Source organism: Amblyomma americanum, chromosome 7, assembly GCF_052857255.1.
Source record: "Amblyomma americanum isolate KBUSLIRL-KWMA chromosome 7, ASM5285725v1, whole genome shotgun sequence".
NCBI classification, from domain to species: domain Eukaryota; kingdom Metazoa; phylum Arthropoda; class Arachnida; order Ixodida; family Ixodidae; genus Amblyomma; species Amblyomma americanum.
The window spans coordinates 35,779,562-35,797,918 of NC_135503.1; the positions used below are offsets into that span (position 1 = coordinate 35,779,562).

Sequence of the window (18,357 nt, forward strand, 5' to 3'; positions counted from 1 at the left end):
AGGAAATGGCGCAGTATCTGTGTCACATCTGGGTGGACACCTGAATGGTGGGGTAAGGGAAGGGTTTATGTAAAGGAGGGAGTCAAGGAGGTGCCGTAGTGGAGGGCTCTGGAATAACTTTGACCACGTGGGGATCTTTAATGTGCACTGACATCGCACAGCGCACCAGCGCCTATGCGTTTCGCCTCCATCGAAACGCTGCCGCCGCGGTCGGGTTGCGGTGATAGCCTAGTGGTCTCGCACAGCGGCGTTTGAAGCTGATCTGTTCGCGAAAATATCAGTTTTTCAATTTTGTCATATTCGGATTCTTTTCCACCGACAAGTGAAGTTTGGAGATCGAAACGCGTAGTTCATGAGAAATTGCCCGAGGAATGTGCCGCCGCGGCGCAGGAACTCGCGAGGATGCACCAAAATACGCAAGTTTTCTATGCCTGTGCAGTTCAAACCCATCTGCTATAACGCTCCCTCTCCGGTCTTGTTTGATAATGGAGCTTGCCATAACCTCTAACCGGCGGGCTCGCGATAACCTCTAACCGGCTTTGTTTCGCGCCAATGCGGCAGCCGCTGCGCCTGTTCAAAGCCGTAAAAAACGCCAGAAACAAAAACGAAGACGCGGCCTCGCGATTGGCTGCCTTGTACCACGTGGCGAAATCGGCGCTCTTTAACTAGTTTGAATTTCCCGCTCTTTTAAGTTGTGTTGAGGTGCCGCCATTTTGAACAACTCGTTATGTGAGCAATCGCAGAGTCGAAGCGGGGAGCTTGCAACGTCGATAAATGCGTAAAAAATAGGCAGCAGTGCGGAAAACTATGATCTGTGGTCGTCGGCGCCGACGATAACGGGCCATAGCATAGCGTACGTGGCGGCAGACCGCGAACCGCCGCGTCGGCGTGCAGTTGGTAATCGACAGCGTCGACCATGGTTCCGTGCAGCTTTCGTTGGCGGCGCTTACCGTGAGTGACCCAAGAGAAAAAGCTGACAGTATGGCCGCCAGTTTCTGGGCGGCGTCTGCGCGCGAGCGACGACGCGGGTCCGGTGATGTCGCCCTGGCTGACAGCGGGGGGGAGGGGGGGATGTTGATAACAGCAGTTGATGTTATCTCGGATAAGCAAAACTGGGCGGCCGTTTTTTTTTTTTTTCAATGTAGCTCCAAGAAATAGACTGGTTTTTAATTATCTCATGAATTTGTTTATCTGAACACCGATAGCATATTTGAAATCACCAGGGGGGGGGGGGGGGAATGTTGATAACAGCTGATGTTATCTCGGATACGCAAAACCTTGGAAGGACCGTGTGGCGGACTTCGAGCAGAGATGCCCGTGATTAAATAGCGGCATAGCGATTAAACTGGGCGGCCGTTTTTTTTTTTTTCAATGTAGCTCCAAGAAATAGACTAGTTTTTAATTATCTCGTGGATTTGTTTATCTGAAAACCAATAGCGTATTTGAAATCACCCGGGGGGGGGATGTTGATAACAGCTGATGTTATCTCGGATACGCAAAACCTTTGAAGGACCGCGTGGCGGACTTCGAGCAGAGATGCCCGTGATCAGAATAGCAGCAAGCAGTTAAACTGGGCGGCCGTTTTTTTTTTTTTTTTCAATGTAGCTCCAAGAAATAAACTGGTTTTTAATTATCTCGTAGATTTGTTTATCTGAAAACGAATAGCGTATTTTAAATCACCCCTGTGGGCGTTGATAACAACAGCTGCTGTTATCTCGGATACGCAAATCTTGGAAGGACCGTGTGGCCGACTTCGAGCAGAGATGCCCGTGATTAGAATAGGGGCAAGCGGTTAAACTGGGTGGCCATTTTTTTTTTTTTTCAATGTAGCTCCAAGAAATAGACTGGTTTTTAATTTTCTTGTGGGTTTGTTTATCTGAATACCAATAGAGTATTTGAAATCACCGGGGGTGGGGGGGATAGGTAGGAGGGGGAGTGCTGTTGATAACATCAGCTGATGTTATCTCGGATATGCGAAACCTTCGAAGGACTGGCCGCTGTGGTGGCTATGTGGTTATGGTGCTCGGCTGCTGACCCGAAAGACGCGGGTTCGATCCCGGCCGCAGCGGTCGAATTTCGATGAAGGCAAAATTCTAGAGCCCCGTGTACTGTGCGATGTCAGTGCATGTTAAAGAACCCCAGGTGGTCGAAATTTCCAGAGCCGTTCACTACGGCGTCCCTCATAGCCTGAGCCGCTTTGTTACGTTAAACCCACATAAACCTAAACCTTCGAAGGACCGCGTGCCGGAGTTCGAGCAGAGATGCCCGTGATTAGAATGGCGTAGCGGTTAAACTGGGCGGCCGTTTTATTTTTGTTAATGTAGCTCCAAAAAATAGACTGGTTTTTAATTATCACATGAATTTGTTTATTTATCTGAAAACCAATAGCGTATTTGAAAGCACCGTGGAAAACCTGCGGAGGACTGTGCATTTTCATCACGATTCAACCAAAAACAAGAAAGTTAAGGCAGTCAAGGAACGGACTTGCGCTGAAGGAAGGTGTCGGCACACAAATATGCATTTTAAAAGAGACAGCAGGCGTGGAGGAAGGGCCGTGCGGGTGAAAAATGTTACTCAGATTACATGCTTGAGGCTTGTTAGCCATTTCCATGTGCAAATATGCCATTATTTTCTATCATCTCGCATGAAATTGAGTTCTCTTAGTTTTTGTCATTTTCTCAAAATGAATATCGGACACCTGTCAAGTTAGCAAATCCAATATCTCAACATCTATGGAGGATAGAGCAATAATTTTTTTTTTTTCAGCATGAAGTCAGGTTTGTGCAGCACACAATGTTGCAGGCTGATTTTCTCTGAAATTTTTTAGAATGGCCTTTTGTACTACCGTTGTGTTGGCATGTTTTGACTACAGAAATTAAATCTGCAATAAAATAAAAAAATAATCATCCAATCAAAGACTGCTTGCAACATTGTGTTACTTATTCTTTCTAGTATCTAGCAATGTATAAGTAGTAAGGTTTTGTTGAGTGGTTATTTTCCTGTGGTTTTCACAAACTTTAGTGCATTGTTTGTAATTATCGTCAAAACTAACTGGTCCACACAAAAAATAACAGCATTTTTGGAATCTGCACAAAAAACTGCATAAGCATGGAAAGTTTTATTAATTTTGGTTGGAAATTAAGGAAAATGGTTTTAAGACCGGTGTCCCCCCTTACACGGCATCTGACTGTTTGAACAGGAGCTAGAAAGGGCAACTGTCCTTCACTTGCATGGCAGTTGAGGCTGTTCTTATAGCAGGCGCATAGCGTGGCCAGCTGGCTAGCAAAGTGTTCAGAGCTCTTGTTGTCACCTCTTCTCGCAGGATTTGAAGTGCGGGATGAAATAGGCAAGCCTATAACGCTGACAAGTAACCTGGTATCCAAGCTGAAGCTGAACTGGACAGCGGAAGTCCCAAAGGACCAAGTCTTGGCTGGACGCCTGCCGGATATCAACTGCCCGTCTTCTGTGAAGCAGACCCTGTTTTGCCACGTGTCCCTCAACACTGGTCGTGTCGTGGATTTTGCCTTTACTGTAAAGTGAGTCTGTGATTACCTTCGAAAGGCCTGAACTCAATTGCTTTCCTGCATGCTTAGTAGCCTTGCTAGTGCTATTTCATCAAGCTTATAGGGTTGTTGGAGCCAGGTTTGGCGGCAGTTTTGAAACACCGTCTATTGTGCTAGCGATGCCGCTCTTGGTTAAAGGTCAAGAATGAAAATGAGGTGCACTTTGGAGTTCTGACTTGCAAAAAGTACTGGTTGTACCGTGTTCAAGCGAATCTAAGACATTTTTTTTCCCCAAAAATATGACGCACAATTTTTTGGGGGGGTCGCCTTAGATTCAGGGTCGTCTGCAAATCAGGTTCGAAATGGAAGATTGGTCTGTGCAACGAAAGAAGAAAGCTTATGCGAGAAGCGCACGAGAGGTTATGGCGGCAGCCTGGTGAATCTGGCGGGTCGCCTGCATCCCCTAGAGCCCGACTGGGTTGCGACCACACAACCTTCCATTTGTGTGCGAATTTGTGTGGCGACAATAGCCCTAATCGCTGCCAGATGCTCCGTTGCATGCGCACAATGAGGAATTTGTTCACAGAAGTCCTCCAGCATGGACAGGGTTTCTGCAGCTTCTTTTAGCCTGCACTTCATTGTTTTGGGCAGCTGTTCACAATTGTGGCAATGTCTTCTTCAACCACAGGCCAAAGAATGGTGATCCTGCCATCCTGAAGGTGTCGTGCAAAGGAACCACCGATGTGCGCATTGGTGAAGTCCACCAGTCTGACATTCTCATCAGCCTCACGGACAAGTTCCACAATCCCATCAAAAAGGTGGGTGCTCTCTAGGTACAGGCCTGGAAGCCAGCTGTAGTAAGACAGGGATCAGATTATGTGTCATGTTGATGAACAGCATGTCCTGCTTGACAGCGCAGCTGACGGTGAATAATTAAATCTTGATAGGAACCAAAAATTTAGTCTAAATAGGTACAGCTGAAACACACTTGATGTTTGCACGACCAAAGTGTCAGTTCGAACTTTGAATTGAGTGAGTTGGAGTTAACAAGATTCCACTTTAGTAAAGACAAACTTGAGCCTGTCGGGGGCAGAGCAGGCTAGTTGTTGCATGTAGGTCTTTTCAGAAGTTCTGTAAATGCGACACAGACACGGGGAGACACGAGCACTAGTCCTTGCCTGTCTCTCCATGTCTAAGTCAAATTTTTAGCACTTCCAAAATGATTGAGCTTGTGTTCCGAGCTTTATCTCAGTCTGGATAGGGTGCTGCTTGTCTCCCAGCCCTTTGCTGTGCATGGGCTGGTTGCTTTGTGTGCCTTGCATGCATGGCCTGCACATGTCTGGGAGGAGGCTTTGACCAGGGTAGGAAACTCCAGTTAGTGCGCCCCTGGCAAGTGGAGGTGGACTGATCCTGCTTAAAATGATCCCTGCCCACACGCATAGCGGGATAAGGCAGCAGCCATGGCCGAATTGTCCGAATGACCGGGATACAAAGGTGCTCCTTTTTCGATGGCAGTGGTTCAAATCCCGATCGGAAATTAACTTTTTTCCTGCTGGATACCGTTGTCATGTCGACGATGCGACACTCTAGTTGGCTTCCCTCCGACCTCTATGGGAGGAATTGGTGCTGACGTCTGTGTCTGTTGGACAGTGGTGTATAGGAAAGTTTCCTACCCCTGTTGTGACCTTAGTCAGCTTGTTAGGCTGCCTTTAATTTCCAACCTTCGAAGAAAAAGAAAATGTAAAGACAAAATGGCACTCTGATACAAGTTACTAAGTACTGATCTGACATTGCCCTTTTTTTTTTTTCACAGTAGTAGTACTATGTGAGACTTAGGCAGACGCCACTGGTGTTGGCATTATGTGTTGTAAGTTCCCACATTCACTTGCTGATGAGCTAGAATATTGTTGAGGTATGTTGGGGGGCCCTGTGAGGTTGTGTGGTCTGGTAGGCTTGGCCGATGTGGGTCATGGCATTGAGAGGAGTACTGCTGTTGCTTTTACTCCTTCACCCCAAAGAAGGGCAAAAAAAAAGCCTAGGGAACTTTATCATCATCCACGAGGTTTCACTCATTGCTGTGTCTTGACCTCAGTGAACTGTAAGCAACCTGAGGAGTGGTGACTGAGTTACAGTGGTTGCCTGAATACACAACAAAGGCATCAGAGTTATGTCACGGATAAAAGACGGTCTGTCTCTCACTGGGGTGAAACTTTCAGCACGTGACCTGTGCAGTGTTTATTGTGCCATTAACTGTGGCGTGTGAACTGTACCGAATGCACAAACTTTTGAAAAGTGCTGTCCTAATGGGTGCATTTGTGTAGGCATGGTCTTGTGCTCTTTGCTGTGCATTTGCTGCAGGACTTCAGCTCTTCATGTGCTTGCATGCATCTTCTGAAGGCCGCTGTTTGTGACTGCAGTCTTCTACTAGTACGGAAGGTTGATCTTTATGTTTTTTTTTTTCTATTACCCAGCTACATATTAAGGACCTTGCGGACCTTCTTATCATAGCGGAGGGCATAGACTATGGCGATGTAGTCAAGTCCTTGGACCAGGTGGGTGCATTTCATTTTCTTTGATGCTGAGTGCTTTATTGGGGAAATACTGAAAGTGTTCAAAGTATTGTTACAGGCAGGTTTCAAGTAGAGCTTTCGTGGTGTTCAGTACTTTCTACTGGGTAGACAGTGCTTGTGTATGGTATTTAAGAATAAGGGGAATTTTGTTTACTTGCAGAAATGTGTAGCTGTATATCAGGCTAGAAAGGTTTCTGGGGAAAAAGAACGTCCTGTGAACATAGGCTAGCAAGATAGTGGGGCACATGTAAAATCTTTCTGTTCAGGGACTGATCGAACTGCTTGCTTGTGGCATGAAAGATGTCAATAGTAGCTCTGGAAGGAGTGGGTTAGCAATGTAGATTACTGACGCACGATGTAAAATGTTTTTTTTTTTTTGTCTCTGCGTGTGCATGTTGTGTAGAGTTGCGGGTTCCACGTCAAAGGCCTCAAGTTCATGGACAGCAGCCTTGGCTGCAAAGAAGTGTGCTTCCAGTGGCGAGGGCTCAAGGACTACCTGCGGCTTAACATGGTGCCTGGTCCTCCAGCCAGCCTGGCCTACATCAACTACAACCCGGCTGAGGTAGGCCACAAGATCTTGACGCAACTGGCTTCAGTGGTGCAGGCAGTCTTCTACGGGCTGAAAATTTAGGTGTGCAGCCAGGGCAAGGCGCTGAGTGCTCCTTCTGTAGTTGTTTTTTCAGGAGGTGCTTTTTATCCAAGTTACCGTATTTACTCATGTAATGAACCCACTCGCATTATTTGTTTGTTTGTTTATTTGATACTGCCTCTTGGCAGTCGGAGTAGGAGTGAGCACATACATCAAAAACACTGGTGAGTTGCATTTTACAGTGCCAAAGAAACAAAAAACGTGATTGACAGGCAGCCATGAGAGAATGCACACAATCAACGAAAACAAATCCAAGCTTCGAAAGCTAGACGGTAGAGTAACATAAGTGCATAATGCACCGTATGAACAAAATAAAGTAGTTTTACAAGGAGATATGCCTTATCACAAATAAGCTGTCACGGCCCTTACAAAAGATTCAACAGATGGCTGATATGCTCTCTATTGAACCCACCCAACTTTTGTCTTACGAGAATTTACTTCCTTTTTTTTAACTTAACATAAAGAATGCGCCCGACTTGCAGGGCCGGTGTATGCATGTTCGCTTTATCTTACTGCGATTGGTCGGAGCCGTCGGCTATCACAAAATTGTCGGATCGGGCCGTGATACAGCAAACACCTTTTGTAGGGAATGATGCTAAACACCAGCTACATGAACACGGGTGACTGATTTTCTGTGGATTTCTGTGTGCATTGGGCACAAAGACTAGGAAATGGCGAGTGCAAGAAAGGGTGGTAGGAGAATGCTTGGTTTACCGAAATTGTTTGGCACTGAAATAAGGGAGCCTCTCGCTCTGCTCTGGGCAGTGAGTGGTGATTCGTAGTCGTGTGGCAGTCTTGGCTGTTTTCAAAAGTGTGCACTCACGTGGTGACTCTACCTTTGTGCAGCCCGTGACAGTGACCCCAGACGGGAAGCTGCCCAAGCCGCTCATGGTGCAACTGCAGGATGCCAGGGGCAATCCTTCCGCAGAGGCTAACATCAAAGTGGTGCTGGGCACGGACGAGGCTATCAAGGTGAGGCTTGGGTAGCAGCGAATTTGACCTCGGAGGCCGTGTTTGTCTGACTGACTCTGCGGTTTGAACGGTGTGCAAAATTGAGTTCTAGACATTCAAGAGTCTCATTATTTTGGCTGATTACTACTTATCGATCCAAATTTGAACTTTGGTCACCTTTGATAATTTCGTTTTGCTGCCCTGTGTTAGTTTCACCTCATTTGCATTTTATGCTTTTCCAGTCTATACCTCCTCAGCAACCAGTGAAGACGGACTCCAAGGGGAAGGCTTCCTTCGGCATCCTCACCCTTGCCCTCAAAACGCCGTATGTCCCTCTAATTGCTATTTTTTGCGGGGGCAACATGTGCCCCTTTGACCTGGACAAATTTAATTATGCTTTCAGCTACTCCATGCAGCCTTACATTGCTGAGTAGTACAAAATCTGTAGGATACTATATCATCTTTGGTAAGGGAACATGATATAGCCATGAGAACATTAAATAATGCTGCAATAAGCTGCTTACGTTCGGTTATGTCAGGAGGTATCATTTTTTTGTGGGGTCTTCAGTGCAGTCTGAGTCAGGACCGACCGCTCCGCTAGCTCGGACCACAGCTGCGGCCGCAAGGAGCAACACACCGAGGAATAACCAGCAGGCAAAAGGTGTTTATTGGGGAACTCCCCAACTGGGGGCCTCCTCAGTGCAGCACTGGCAGCGGGCGGGCGAGCAGCGCAAACGGAGTGGCATCATCTTGACAGCTGCGGCTCCCATCATGGTCCAGACCCTTCCGCCTACATCGCTCTCATTCCGTAGTCTCTCCTATCGCCAACTCCCGCACTGCCGCTATAGACGAGAGGATGGGGAAAGGAGTTCGCCTCTTCGTCGAGTTCGCTGCCACACGTAGGGAGGCCGGGGGTGGGGGGGGTAGTCTATTCGCGGTGTACCTCGAGAGAAGAGCCGCCTCCGGCGGTCGAAGGAAAAACCGATTCCCACAACTTCAAGGAAATCTTTTATGGGATTCTACATGGCTGTGGACTCAGCATAGCTGCCACAGGAAAAACCGATTTCCACAACTTCAAGGAAATCTTTAATGTGATTCAGCATGGCTGTGGACTCAGCATAGCTGCCACAGGAAAAACCGATTCCCACAGCTTCAAGGAAACCTTTTATGTGATTCAACATGGCTGTGGACTCAGCATGGCTGCCACAGGAAAAACCGATTCCCACAACTTCAAGGAAATCTTTAATGTGATTCAACATGGCTGTGGACTCAGCATGGCTGCCACAGGAAAAACCGATTCCCACAACTTCAAGGAAATCTTTAATGTGATTCAACATGGCTGTGTACTCAGCATGGCTGCCATAGATGACAATCTTGCAACGGTGTGAAATTGAATGGGCTTGCATACTTTCGTCTATTCTGGGGATTTTATGTAGTGCAGAGATACAGGTTAATATACTCATACATGTGATAATTAACACAGCACAAGCATTTGTGGATAGCTTATCATCTATTTCTGTAGTGCCTGCTCATGTTTCATGGATGCTACGTGTTAAAACAGCCTGGCATTTGGAATCGATGCCATTTGGATTGGAAGTTTATTATTGGGATTAGTTGTCTGCAACAGTATGCAGTGGCTTTAACTTCATGGGTTTAAGCAAAATCCCAAACTCGTTCCAATAGGGATGGCAAAATGCAAAAGCAATTTATCCATAAGCAAACTCCTCCACCTCGCAGATATTTTTTGTGTGGTCTTTGTGGTACATACTGCACTTATTGGAACTCCTGACCCTAAAAGCAGTGACTGCTTTCCACCGAGTCATTTTTACTTCAGTTGAACAGACCTCTCAGCGCACAATGTAATGAACAGCTAATTGTACCTAATGAAATGAAGTATTCTGCTACTAAAGTTCCCCAGAGCATCGGTTGATTCAAGGGGCTTGAGGATTGCAACCTGGCTCCTGTGTTCTTTGGACATTTGTTGGCTGCTCCTTGCAGGGTACCTCCCAAGCCATGTGAGTTCAACATATGCTCGACCAACTGCCGAGGGTTGTTCACACTGGGCACGAAGGCGACTGTCGGCCGCTCGATCATCAACGGCCCTGTGCTCAAGCTGCACCTAACCTGTGACCCTGAGAAGCCGGTGGAGCTCAACGTGGAATACAAAGGGAAGAAGACCTTCACTGTTGCTGATGAGCTGCCAGGTGTGGTTTCCTGTCGTCATGTTTGGCAGTTAATGTATCGCGAGCTTTTTTCCAAACCTTTAGCTCTTCAAGTCTGTCCTCGCGTTATAATCGAGTTCTGTTGTTTGCACCATGGCACTGATAAATCAATTCCACTTTACAGCAGTTTTGAAGAAGTCACAACTCTGTTTTGGTTTCCGCAGTTCTGTGATGTTATGTTTGAGAACCCCGGGCATACACTGAGGGTGTCCTCCGAACTTTATTGGAATGAAATGAGGGCCTTTACGTCTCTTGTGTTTTAATGCGGTGTCGTCGGGGCAAAACATCAAGTTCGCACTCGGCATGCAAGTGTTAGTCTCCAGCGAGGAGTTTCTTCAGTGCTCCATTGTCGTTCCTATATGCAAAGCACTGTGCTGGTTGAAGGTTTTTTGCTTAGAACTTTCACCTGTACATCCTAACCTTTTTTTTTTATCTAAGTTTCCCAAACCTCTCAATCAATTTTCATGCTTGCAGTGCTCAGTGACAACTTGCATAGGTGCAGTCTTTGGATGTCATTGGTTATTTTGGTTCTGATAAGAACATTTATTTAGTTTGCTGCCTCCTAATCAGCTGCACTTTTCTGTTTTGCTTTTTGTGCAGAAACAACTATACATGTTCTAGCAGAAGACGGCAATGTTATGTGTTCCGTCTTGGGTAAACAGCTGAGCATGAAACTGGTTCGCATTGACTGTGCCCCAAAGAATCACCAAAAGGTAAGGGAGTGTGCTTTCTCTTTACTTAGAGAAAAGCACATTTGTGAAATTTAACGAAGCTAATTGCACTGATCGGTTTTGCATTGACTCTAATTGTGCAGTTGTTTTCACAGTTTGCAGGTTGGTTCTATTTTTTGTTGCTTATGTTATTGGCGGAACTTGGCTAAATAATGGGAGCATGGAGATAATGCTGAAAAGCATTTTTTTAGGCCGGATGATCATGTGTGATTTTGTAGCATGTTAAGGACAATCATTCAAGGTGTCACCATTCTGAGCACATCTAGGCAAGCTGTTTTGTAACACAAATACAGCATAGCCTTGTTGATGCGTTCCTGGTTCATACGTTTTCTGAGTTCATACACTGAAAATTGTGGGCAATAGAGATGCCCATAGACACAATATTTTTTTCCCGGTGAATGTGTTTCTGGATACCGCACCACATTCAAAATTGCGACAAACTATTGTCATATGATATTCTTAGTGGACAACTGTGCATGTGTAAACTTGCAAGTGGGCTGAACCTGGTGACGTACAACATTAAACATTAAAATTCAACAACAGTCACCGGCCATGGTGACTTCTCTGTCATCCTGAGATGCAAAAGAGCGAAGCATTAAAGGAAAATTTTTTTAACGGTGCAAAAACATACGGACGGGCCGCTGTGATGGGGATGCTACATGACAGGGGAGAAATGCAGCATCCTCTTCAGAGTGCCTAAGTGCAAGGGGGCGAAGCATCTGGGAACTACAACGATGCGCTTGCATACAAGAAGGCTGGGTCTGGGTAATGCGGAGAGCAAGCACGATGAAGCAGTCATCTGCTGTGGTGGCTTCACTGCTGTGCATTGCTTCGAGGGGTCGAAGATTTTGAAAACGATGAAAAAGGGATCCGGGCTTCTTTCTCCATTGCCATAGACAGACCGGGTGTGTTGCGAAGGTTCTTCCGCGATGAGGAGGATGCAAATGCAGACTTGGTTTTGCAAGCACGAGAAAATGAGCCTCTCAGTCCTTGTTCCTAGAAAAGCTAATCGATGTTTGCAATAAATGCCTTTGTATCTTACTCAACAGTTACATTTCTCAAAATTAGGTGGTTTTTCCTGGATAATACATTTTTTTGGGGCGTTTTTCTAAAACAAATTTATCAATGAGGTTGTATTGTATCGTGAATTCATGTTTCAAAAGTGCTGTTAATAAATTCTTGGTCTGTAACACTGGTGTTTTCCTGAACAGTAAAAAAAAAAGTGCTAGCATGCTGATTGCTAGCCATCATAATACATTTAAAAGGTGAATGGTCTTTTTGATTATTTTTCTGTTTGCTCTTTTTGTTTTTCTTGAACCAGGTGTTTACAGCGTCTCCAGTTGAGACCACCTCTCCCAATGGCTATTATCACTTCAGGTACTTCAGTCTTCAGTACAAGCTAGATCCTAAGGAGTAGCTATCATTTGATGCAGTCCCTTGACTCTTGTGCCCTGTTCCTTTTTTTTTTACGTGTGTTTCAGGAAAGTGAGGGTGCCTGAGAAGTCTGGAGAGTACAACATGCAGTTCCATTTCAACAATGGCAAGCATACCCTCAGTAGTGCCATTGTAAGTCACCTTTCATGTCATGCGCAGTAGAAGTGGGTGGTAGTATGGTTCGACAAGCTCCTGGCAAGCTGTATCAGGAGACGACAGATCTGATTATTAAGAAACGCCAAAGCATGAGGGCATCTAGCCCTAGAGACAAAATAGAACTAGCAGAGCTATTGAAGTTAGTAAATAAGAGCAAGGGTGGAAGGGCTGCTGACATAAGGAAGTTTAATATGGAGAGAATCAAGCATGCTCTAAAGAGCAGAGGTAGCCTAAAAGCGGCGAAGAGGAAACTAGGCATAGGTAAAAATCAGATGTAGGTGTTAAGAGACAAGTAGGGCAATGTCATTAGCAAAATGGATAAGATAGTTAAAGTAGTCAAAGAGCTCTGCACAAATCTATACAGTAGACAATATAATCGGAGCATTATGCTATTCACCACTTGTTTACAGGATATATCCCGAGGCTTGAATTGGGAACAGTTTCATTTAGACGTGCAGGATAAGTGCACACCGCACCTTTATGCAGCAGCACATCTGGCAGTGCAAGAGGGCGTGCTCGCATCTCCTCGTGCCCCTGTTTGGAGCGGCGCAATGCGCAATGTTTTGTGGTTGGTCTACGCAATCACAGAAATCGTGGGTACCGCATCCTCTGATTGGTATACAGTGGCGTGCCACTTGCCACATCCGCTGTGTGCCTCTTTTGCCGCGTGCATGGTGCCTTTGCCACCGTCTTTCGACTTTAGCATAACGGGCAACTTGGGCCATAGTCTCCTCTGGCAGTGGTACAAACGTGATCACGCGTGCGCGGTGCAGTCACGTGACTGTATGCCATGCGAACGAGGTCAGAGAAATTGTGGCATCAAATGCGACTCGTCTGAGAAATCTGTCTGCCACTTTTCTGTATTAAATCAGCAGCATGTAAGAAATCGTAATGTAAGGGCTTGAGACCATGATGCGTAGTGCGGTTTGGCTTGCTGCTGTTTGAACATTATGTAGCATATTTTGAAAGCATTTATTTCATTTTGTCTCAGTTTTTAAATTTGAATTTTTTGCCGGAGTCAATTCTGCAAACCATACCTATTGGTGTATGCTATTTAGCTCTAATGAATTGCCTCCTTTTGTTTTTTGTTTTTTTAGTGCTATGCTACAAGTTGCAAACTATTTGCTTCTTATTCACTTCGAACTGAAAATTCGCTATTCGCACATGTCTAGTTATAAGTAATTATAAAGAAAGGTGCAGTAACACCCACAGTTGGTGAACACCTAGACCCTATCATGAAGGCCGGGGTTAAAGAAGGGGTGCAAGTGGCAGAGATTAAGAATAAAAGAAAACGCAACGTTTGCTCTCATTAAGTCTTGCAACTTTCACAGCATAGCGTAAGCATAATTGTATGATTATATGATCCTCTACCAGTCTTGGTGTTGATATCCTCATTTTTTTACTTTTTCAGCTTTGTTGTGTGCATGTCCTATTTTTAACTGTGAAAAAAAAAAAGCAACGCTGAAGTGTGCATGCTTTGATGTTGCAGATCTCACTCACGGTTGTGCCGGACAGCCCTGTGAAGCTGGCGCCCCAGCAAGATCCCATCATCCCGTCTGTGTCAAACCAAGCAAAGTCTTCCTGTCGGAACCTGCTCAAATACCTCAAGCTGGACCTTACGGTAAGTCCTTGCTTGCTTTGTGTGACTGCTCTCAGACGGGTCCTTTTGGCCTTTAAATGGACCTACAGCTTTTCTCTTAGAACACGACTGGATGTCGCATTATGCTTGCGTGCAGAACATACGAAAGAGGTAGCTGAATTACAGGCACAGCCAAACCTCGTTTAAAAGGCATCCCTGCTTAATACCTGTGCTACACGGGTACGTTGAAATGACATTCGAGTCGAACGGCATTCGAAACTTAGAATGGCATTCGGACTGGACGGACCCGCACGGTGCTACATGACTATTCCTAAAGCATTCGAAAGCTTCAGTATTCTGCCGCCAAGCTACAGGGGCGCTGCTGCCGTCAAGTTTTGTTTTAAACAAATATAGCAGCAACAGTTAAGTTTTATAGTTACAGTCCGCTATAAAATTGCTACTTTTAAAGGTAATATGTCATTTCTAATAAATTTTACTATTTATTCATTACTAATAGCCTCTGTTCTAACAGAGGCCCAAGCCTATAGCCCTGCCATTTTTTGTGTGCGGTCTGTTGGCTACATTGGGCTCTATCTCCTGTGTGTGTCGCAAAAAAACAAAAAAGTGCAATAAACTTCGCTGAATAAAAAAAGCTCACTTAAAATGTACGCACAGACGCACACAAAATAAAAAGACAAAACACAGCAAAAGCAACAGCACAAAGTGAAAAAACTGGCACCGGGCCAAAATAACTGCCTTTCTTTCCTACGATGGGTTTCAGAGTACGCGATAAATATTTGCTTGCTAACAAAACTTCTGGAAAAGATCCGTGTAGTGTATATAAATAGTATTTAGAATTTCATCGTTTAACGAACGTATTTGCTCTTCAAAACTTGTGCTGCCACCTATGACGCGAAGACGCTGCGGTAGAGAGTAGTCGCGCTTGCGCCTCGAAGGCATTCCAAAATCTCGTATGTCTCCGCGGAGCTCCGTTAACTCGAATGTCATGTGAACCGAATGCTGTTCAAAAACATCGTGTAGCAGCGCAGGTTTGGCAGTCGAGTCGAATGACATTCGTTTGGAAGGCATTCGAAACGCCCGCGTAGCACAGGTATAAGTTTGCTTTGTATGATCAGCTGTTTTATGTTTTTGCTGCAGGACCGATTTGGCAACAATACGGCCATGAACATTACTGGGGTGCTGACACTGCAAGTGGTGTCCCCAGACCCGGCCGTTAAGGAAGTTCCATACTTTGAGGGTAATGTGAACCAGTACCAAGTGCCTATCAGCAAAGGCTGTGCAGTTGTACAGGTAAGTGCTCGTGCCACCACTCACTCCTTGTTGTTGTAGATGTGTAGATGTGTAGCAGCTGCTATTTTGGTCCTGCATCGAGTGTGCATTCGCTGGCATATTCACTGGACGTTTAAAATAGAGTGCAAAGCAGCTGCAAGTTGCTTTACTAAATCGAGAATTTAAAAAATTCTTTTTTTAGCGCACTTTGTACGCAGAGAAATTTGTTAACCCACTCTTTGTTCAATTGAGATACAACTGTATTAGAAGGCTAATTGATTTAGACCAAGTAAAATAGTTGTTCTGTGAGAACCCTTATGCTTTGGCTTTGATTGCTTTTAAAATGCTTAGGCTGGTTTGAAACTCTCTCACATGGGCATTGGGTATACAGCATTCAATACAACATTCTTGGGGCCATAACCTCAACATGGTTGCAGAAGTGTGTTTTAAAAGAGAAACTCTTGTATGCATGAACTGTTTGTGAGGAAGCTTTTGCTGTAGCCTCACAACCATCTTCTGTCATGCCAGCATATCTTTACTTGTTTTGTGAGCTGAGGCAGAGTAGTGTCATGGAGCTTACTCAGTCTAGCTACAGTTGATAGTTTGGTTACACAAAACGTGCCATGACCGTTTGGTATGTGCATTACCCGCAGAACCTGCAAATCCAGGAGAACACTGAGGGTGTGGATGGTTTTCAGTACATTCTTCGGTTCATTCCGAAGTTGAACAACAACAAGACGGTCCTCCCCAACTACGAAGTGCCTTTCCTCTTCTATAATGGTAAGTTTTCCCCTAAAGGAGCGCTCTTTATGGCCGCCACCACCTCTTATTTCAGTGCCAGCCCCCTAACTTGCTTTGCAAGGGGGACACCATCAGTTCTGTTAGTTTACTCATCACGATGTGGTAACAGCGAGTGGTGGCTTATGTTGCAGTGCGAGCTGCTGGAATAGCTGGCGGGTGCTCCTTCATAAAGCACTGCCTTGTGAAGAAAGTGTACAAAAATTTCCCCATTTCCCATGGTATGTCGCGAGTCGTAATGTGCTCTAACCCCCCTAACTGTACTTGCAGAGCAACCATGAAGGCTAGTGACTGATGTGATGGGATTTACTTACGGCCGCATGGCCACCTCTCACTGCTTGTGGTGCGTATCATGTGACCGGCACAACATTTGCGGTATACACACGGGCTGTGTGCCACCGCTCACTGCTCATGACGCATACCACACAACTGGTGATCGCAACATCGGCAGCGTGCAGGCTGTGTGTGTGGTCACTGCTCACGGTGCGTACCGCATGATTGGTACAAGAGGATTAACTGCAGTATCATGACAGTCGACAGACGTCATTGGCTGGAGGACCTCCTTTAAGTGACATTTGCTGCTGATTCTTTAATTGTATCTGGGTACCGTAGTTGACTGATTTTTTGGGCCCCAATCTTTCGGAGCTGCGTGCTACAGTCGAGCCCACATATAACGGCCCCACTTAAGACGAACTTTCACTTATGACGAACGAGACCTGCGTGACCGTCAAAATGTACATTGTTTCAATGGCACAAAATCACACGTATAATGAACGTCATTAATCCCTGCTGATCGGTTACAGCTAACGGACGGCGCAAACCCTGCGCCGCGATGCGAGATAACCTGACTCTGACCCCTTTATGTGCCCGGCGCGCAGTATGTTTCCTTGAGCCTCACCCCAGGCAAACTGCCCGCCCCGTTTCGCACCGCTCTGAAGTGAGCTGCCCTTTCCACGGTGATGCCCCCCCCCCCCCTCTTCTCACTCTCTGGCAAATCCACGCGTGGCCTCCGTGATCAACTGCACCGCCGCTAGTGCCGATCGTGGAGGCCACGCTCCGTGAAGCACGCTTTCCGTGGGAGCCAAGAGATGGCTGCACTGACGCTCACGGACACCCCACATTGGTCTCTGTGCTGGCACTGTGCGTCTGTATCTTTAGCTTGATTGGCTTGATTGCCGCCTGTGCACGTTGCATGTCTACACCGTCGCGCGCTTTTGTCAATGTTCTTGTTTATCATGTTGCGGTGCGGGCGTTTCATTGGGTTCGTTCAAATCTGGGGCCCTGGTTGTAATTCGGGATGGCGGACGGGAACACCGTGCCCATTTGCCATTCTAATCAGCGGTAGAGGTGATGAAAGCGGCCGTAGCGAAGGTGACGGCCACTGGTGTGCGGAACTGCTTCCCCAAGGCCGGCTTCGTCGACACGGTGTCTGATGCCGAGCCTGATGCTTCGGAAGATGACCAGCCTGGCGGTGATTTGTGGCAGCGCGTTGTCGACTCCAACATGGGGAGTCATGACATTGGTTGTAATGATTTTATTTCTTTCGATGACGACGCCGATACCACGGAACCGTGTGCACGGACAAGGGCATTGTTTCTGAAGTGCGGGACGAGAGTGACGCAGAGGAATCAGATGAGGATGAAACTTCAGAGCCAGCACCCATAAGTGCGCCTCTAGCAATGTGCTACATAGAGAGCCTCAGACAACTTGTCTATGCCAAGGGCCACGGCGATAGCACGCTTCTGCTTTAAATAAACTGGAAACGTCCCTCATCGGATCTGCGCTGCAAAAACAGACGTCGATCACGGACTTCTTCGCATAGAAAAAAATTTTGTGTTTTGACAAGCAACTGTACAGACTTTAAAGCTGTGGTGCACTTACTACGAACTTGGGGATATAACGAACGGACGCCACATGATGCTCATGTTCGTTATAAGTAGGCTCGACTGCACATCGAACTTTATTGAGGAACCTCACGCACCCCTTAGGAACGCATACATATTTGCGACCAGTATTTTTGGATTCTGCGTACATGTTCACAACCAATATTTTGGACTCTGTAGAGTCCAAAAGTTCAATCTTTCATCCTAAAATAGATGCAGGCGAGCATCACTGCCTCAACCAGCCAACTGTTTGCTGCTGCAGGAGGCGCCGGACTTCATTGAGAAACTGTCATGTGCCCCGTAGAAGTACATCCACGTTCACAGCCAATATTTTGGACTATGTGGAGTCCAGAAATTGAATTTTCCAACTTAATATGGACGCAAGCGAGCATCAGTGGCACAATCAGCCGACTCTGTTGCTGCAGAAAGCGCCATTTTGTATTTATTTAATCAGAAATATGGACTTAGAAGGGCTTGATAATTGCTGATCTTCATTGTTGCCACTTATGGCATGCACTTCGTTCCTATCAAGGTACCCTACAAAGAAGAGAGCGTGAGCTCATTATAACGAGACGGCGGCAGTGTCTGCTG

At 46.1% G+C, this 18,357-nt stretch overlaps 1 protein-coding gene across 1 annotated transcript in view; it reads left to right on the forward strand.

Moving 5' to 3' along the window:
• LOC144098890 (structural maintenance of chromosomes flexible hinge domain-containing protein 1-like) overlaps nt 1-18,357 on the forward strand; it is an 85,880-nt gene that overhangs the window by 46,925 nt on the left and 20,598 nt on the right. The window contains exons 27-39 of the mRNA XM_077631822.1: nt 3,323-3,536; nt 4,192-4,321; nt 5,975-6,055; nt 6,477-6,635; nt 7,569-7,694; nt 7,916-7,998; nt 9,672-9,877; nt 10,496-10,608; nt 11,948-12,003; nt 12,108-12,192; nt 13,706-13,837; nt 14,954-15,106; nt 15,739-15,865. Coding sequence (XP_077487948.1) covers nt 3,323-3,536; nt 4,192-4,321; nt 5,975-6,055; nt 6,477-6,635; nt 7,569-7,694; nt 7,916-7,998; nt 9,672-9,877; nt 10,496-10,608; nt 11,948-12,003; nt 12,108-12,192; nt 13,706-13,837; nt 14,954-15,106; nt 15,739-15,865 — 1,665 coding nt within the window. The remainder of the gene's footprint in view (nt 1-3,322; nt 3,537-4,191; nt 4,322-5,974; nt 6,056-6,476; nt 6,636-7,568; nt 7,695-7,915; nt 7,999-9,671; nt 9,878-10,495; nt 10,609-11,947; nt 12,004-12,107; nt 12,193-13,705; nt 13,838-14,953; nt 15,107-15,738; nt 15,866-18,357) is intronic.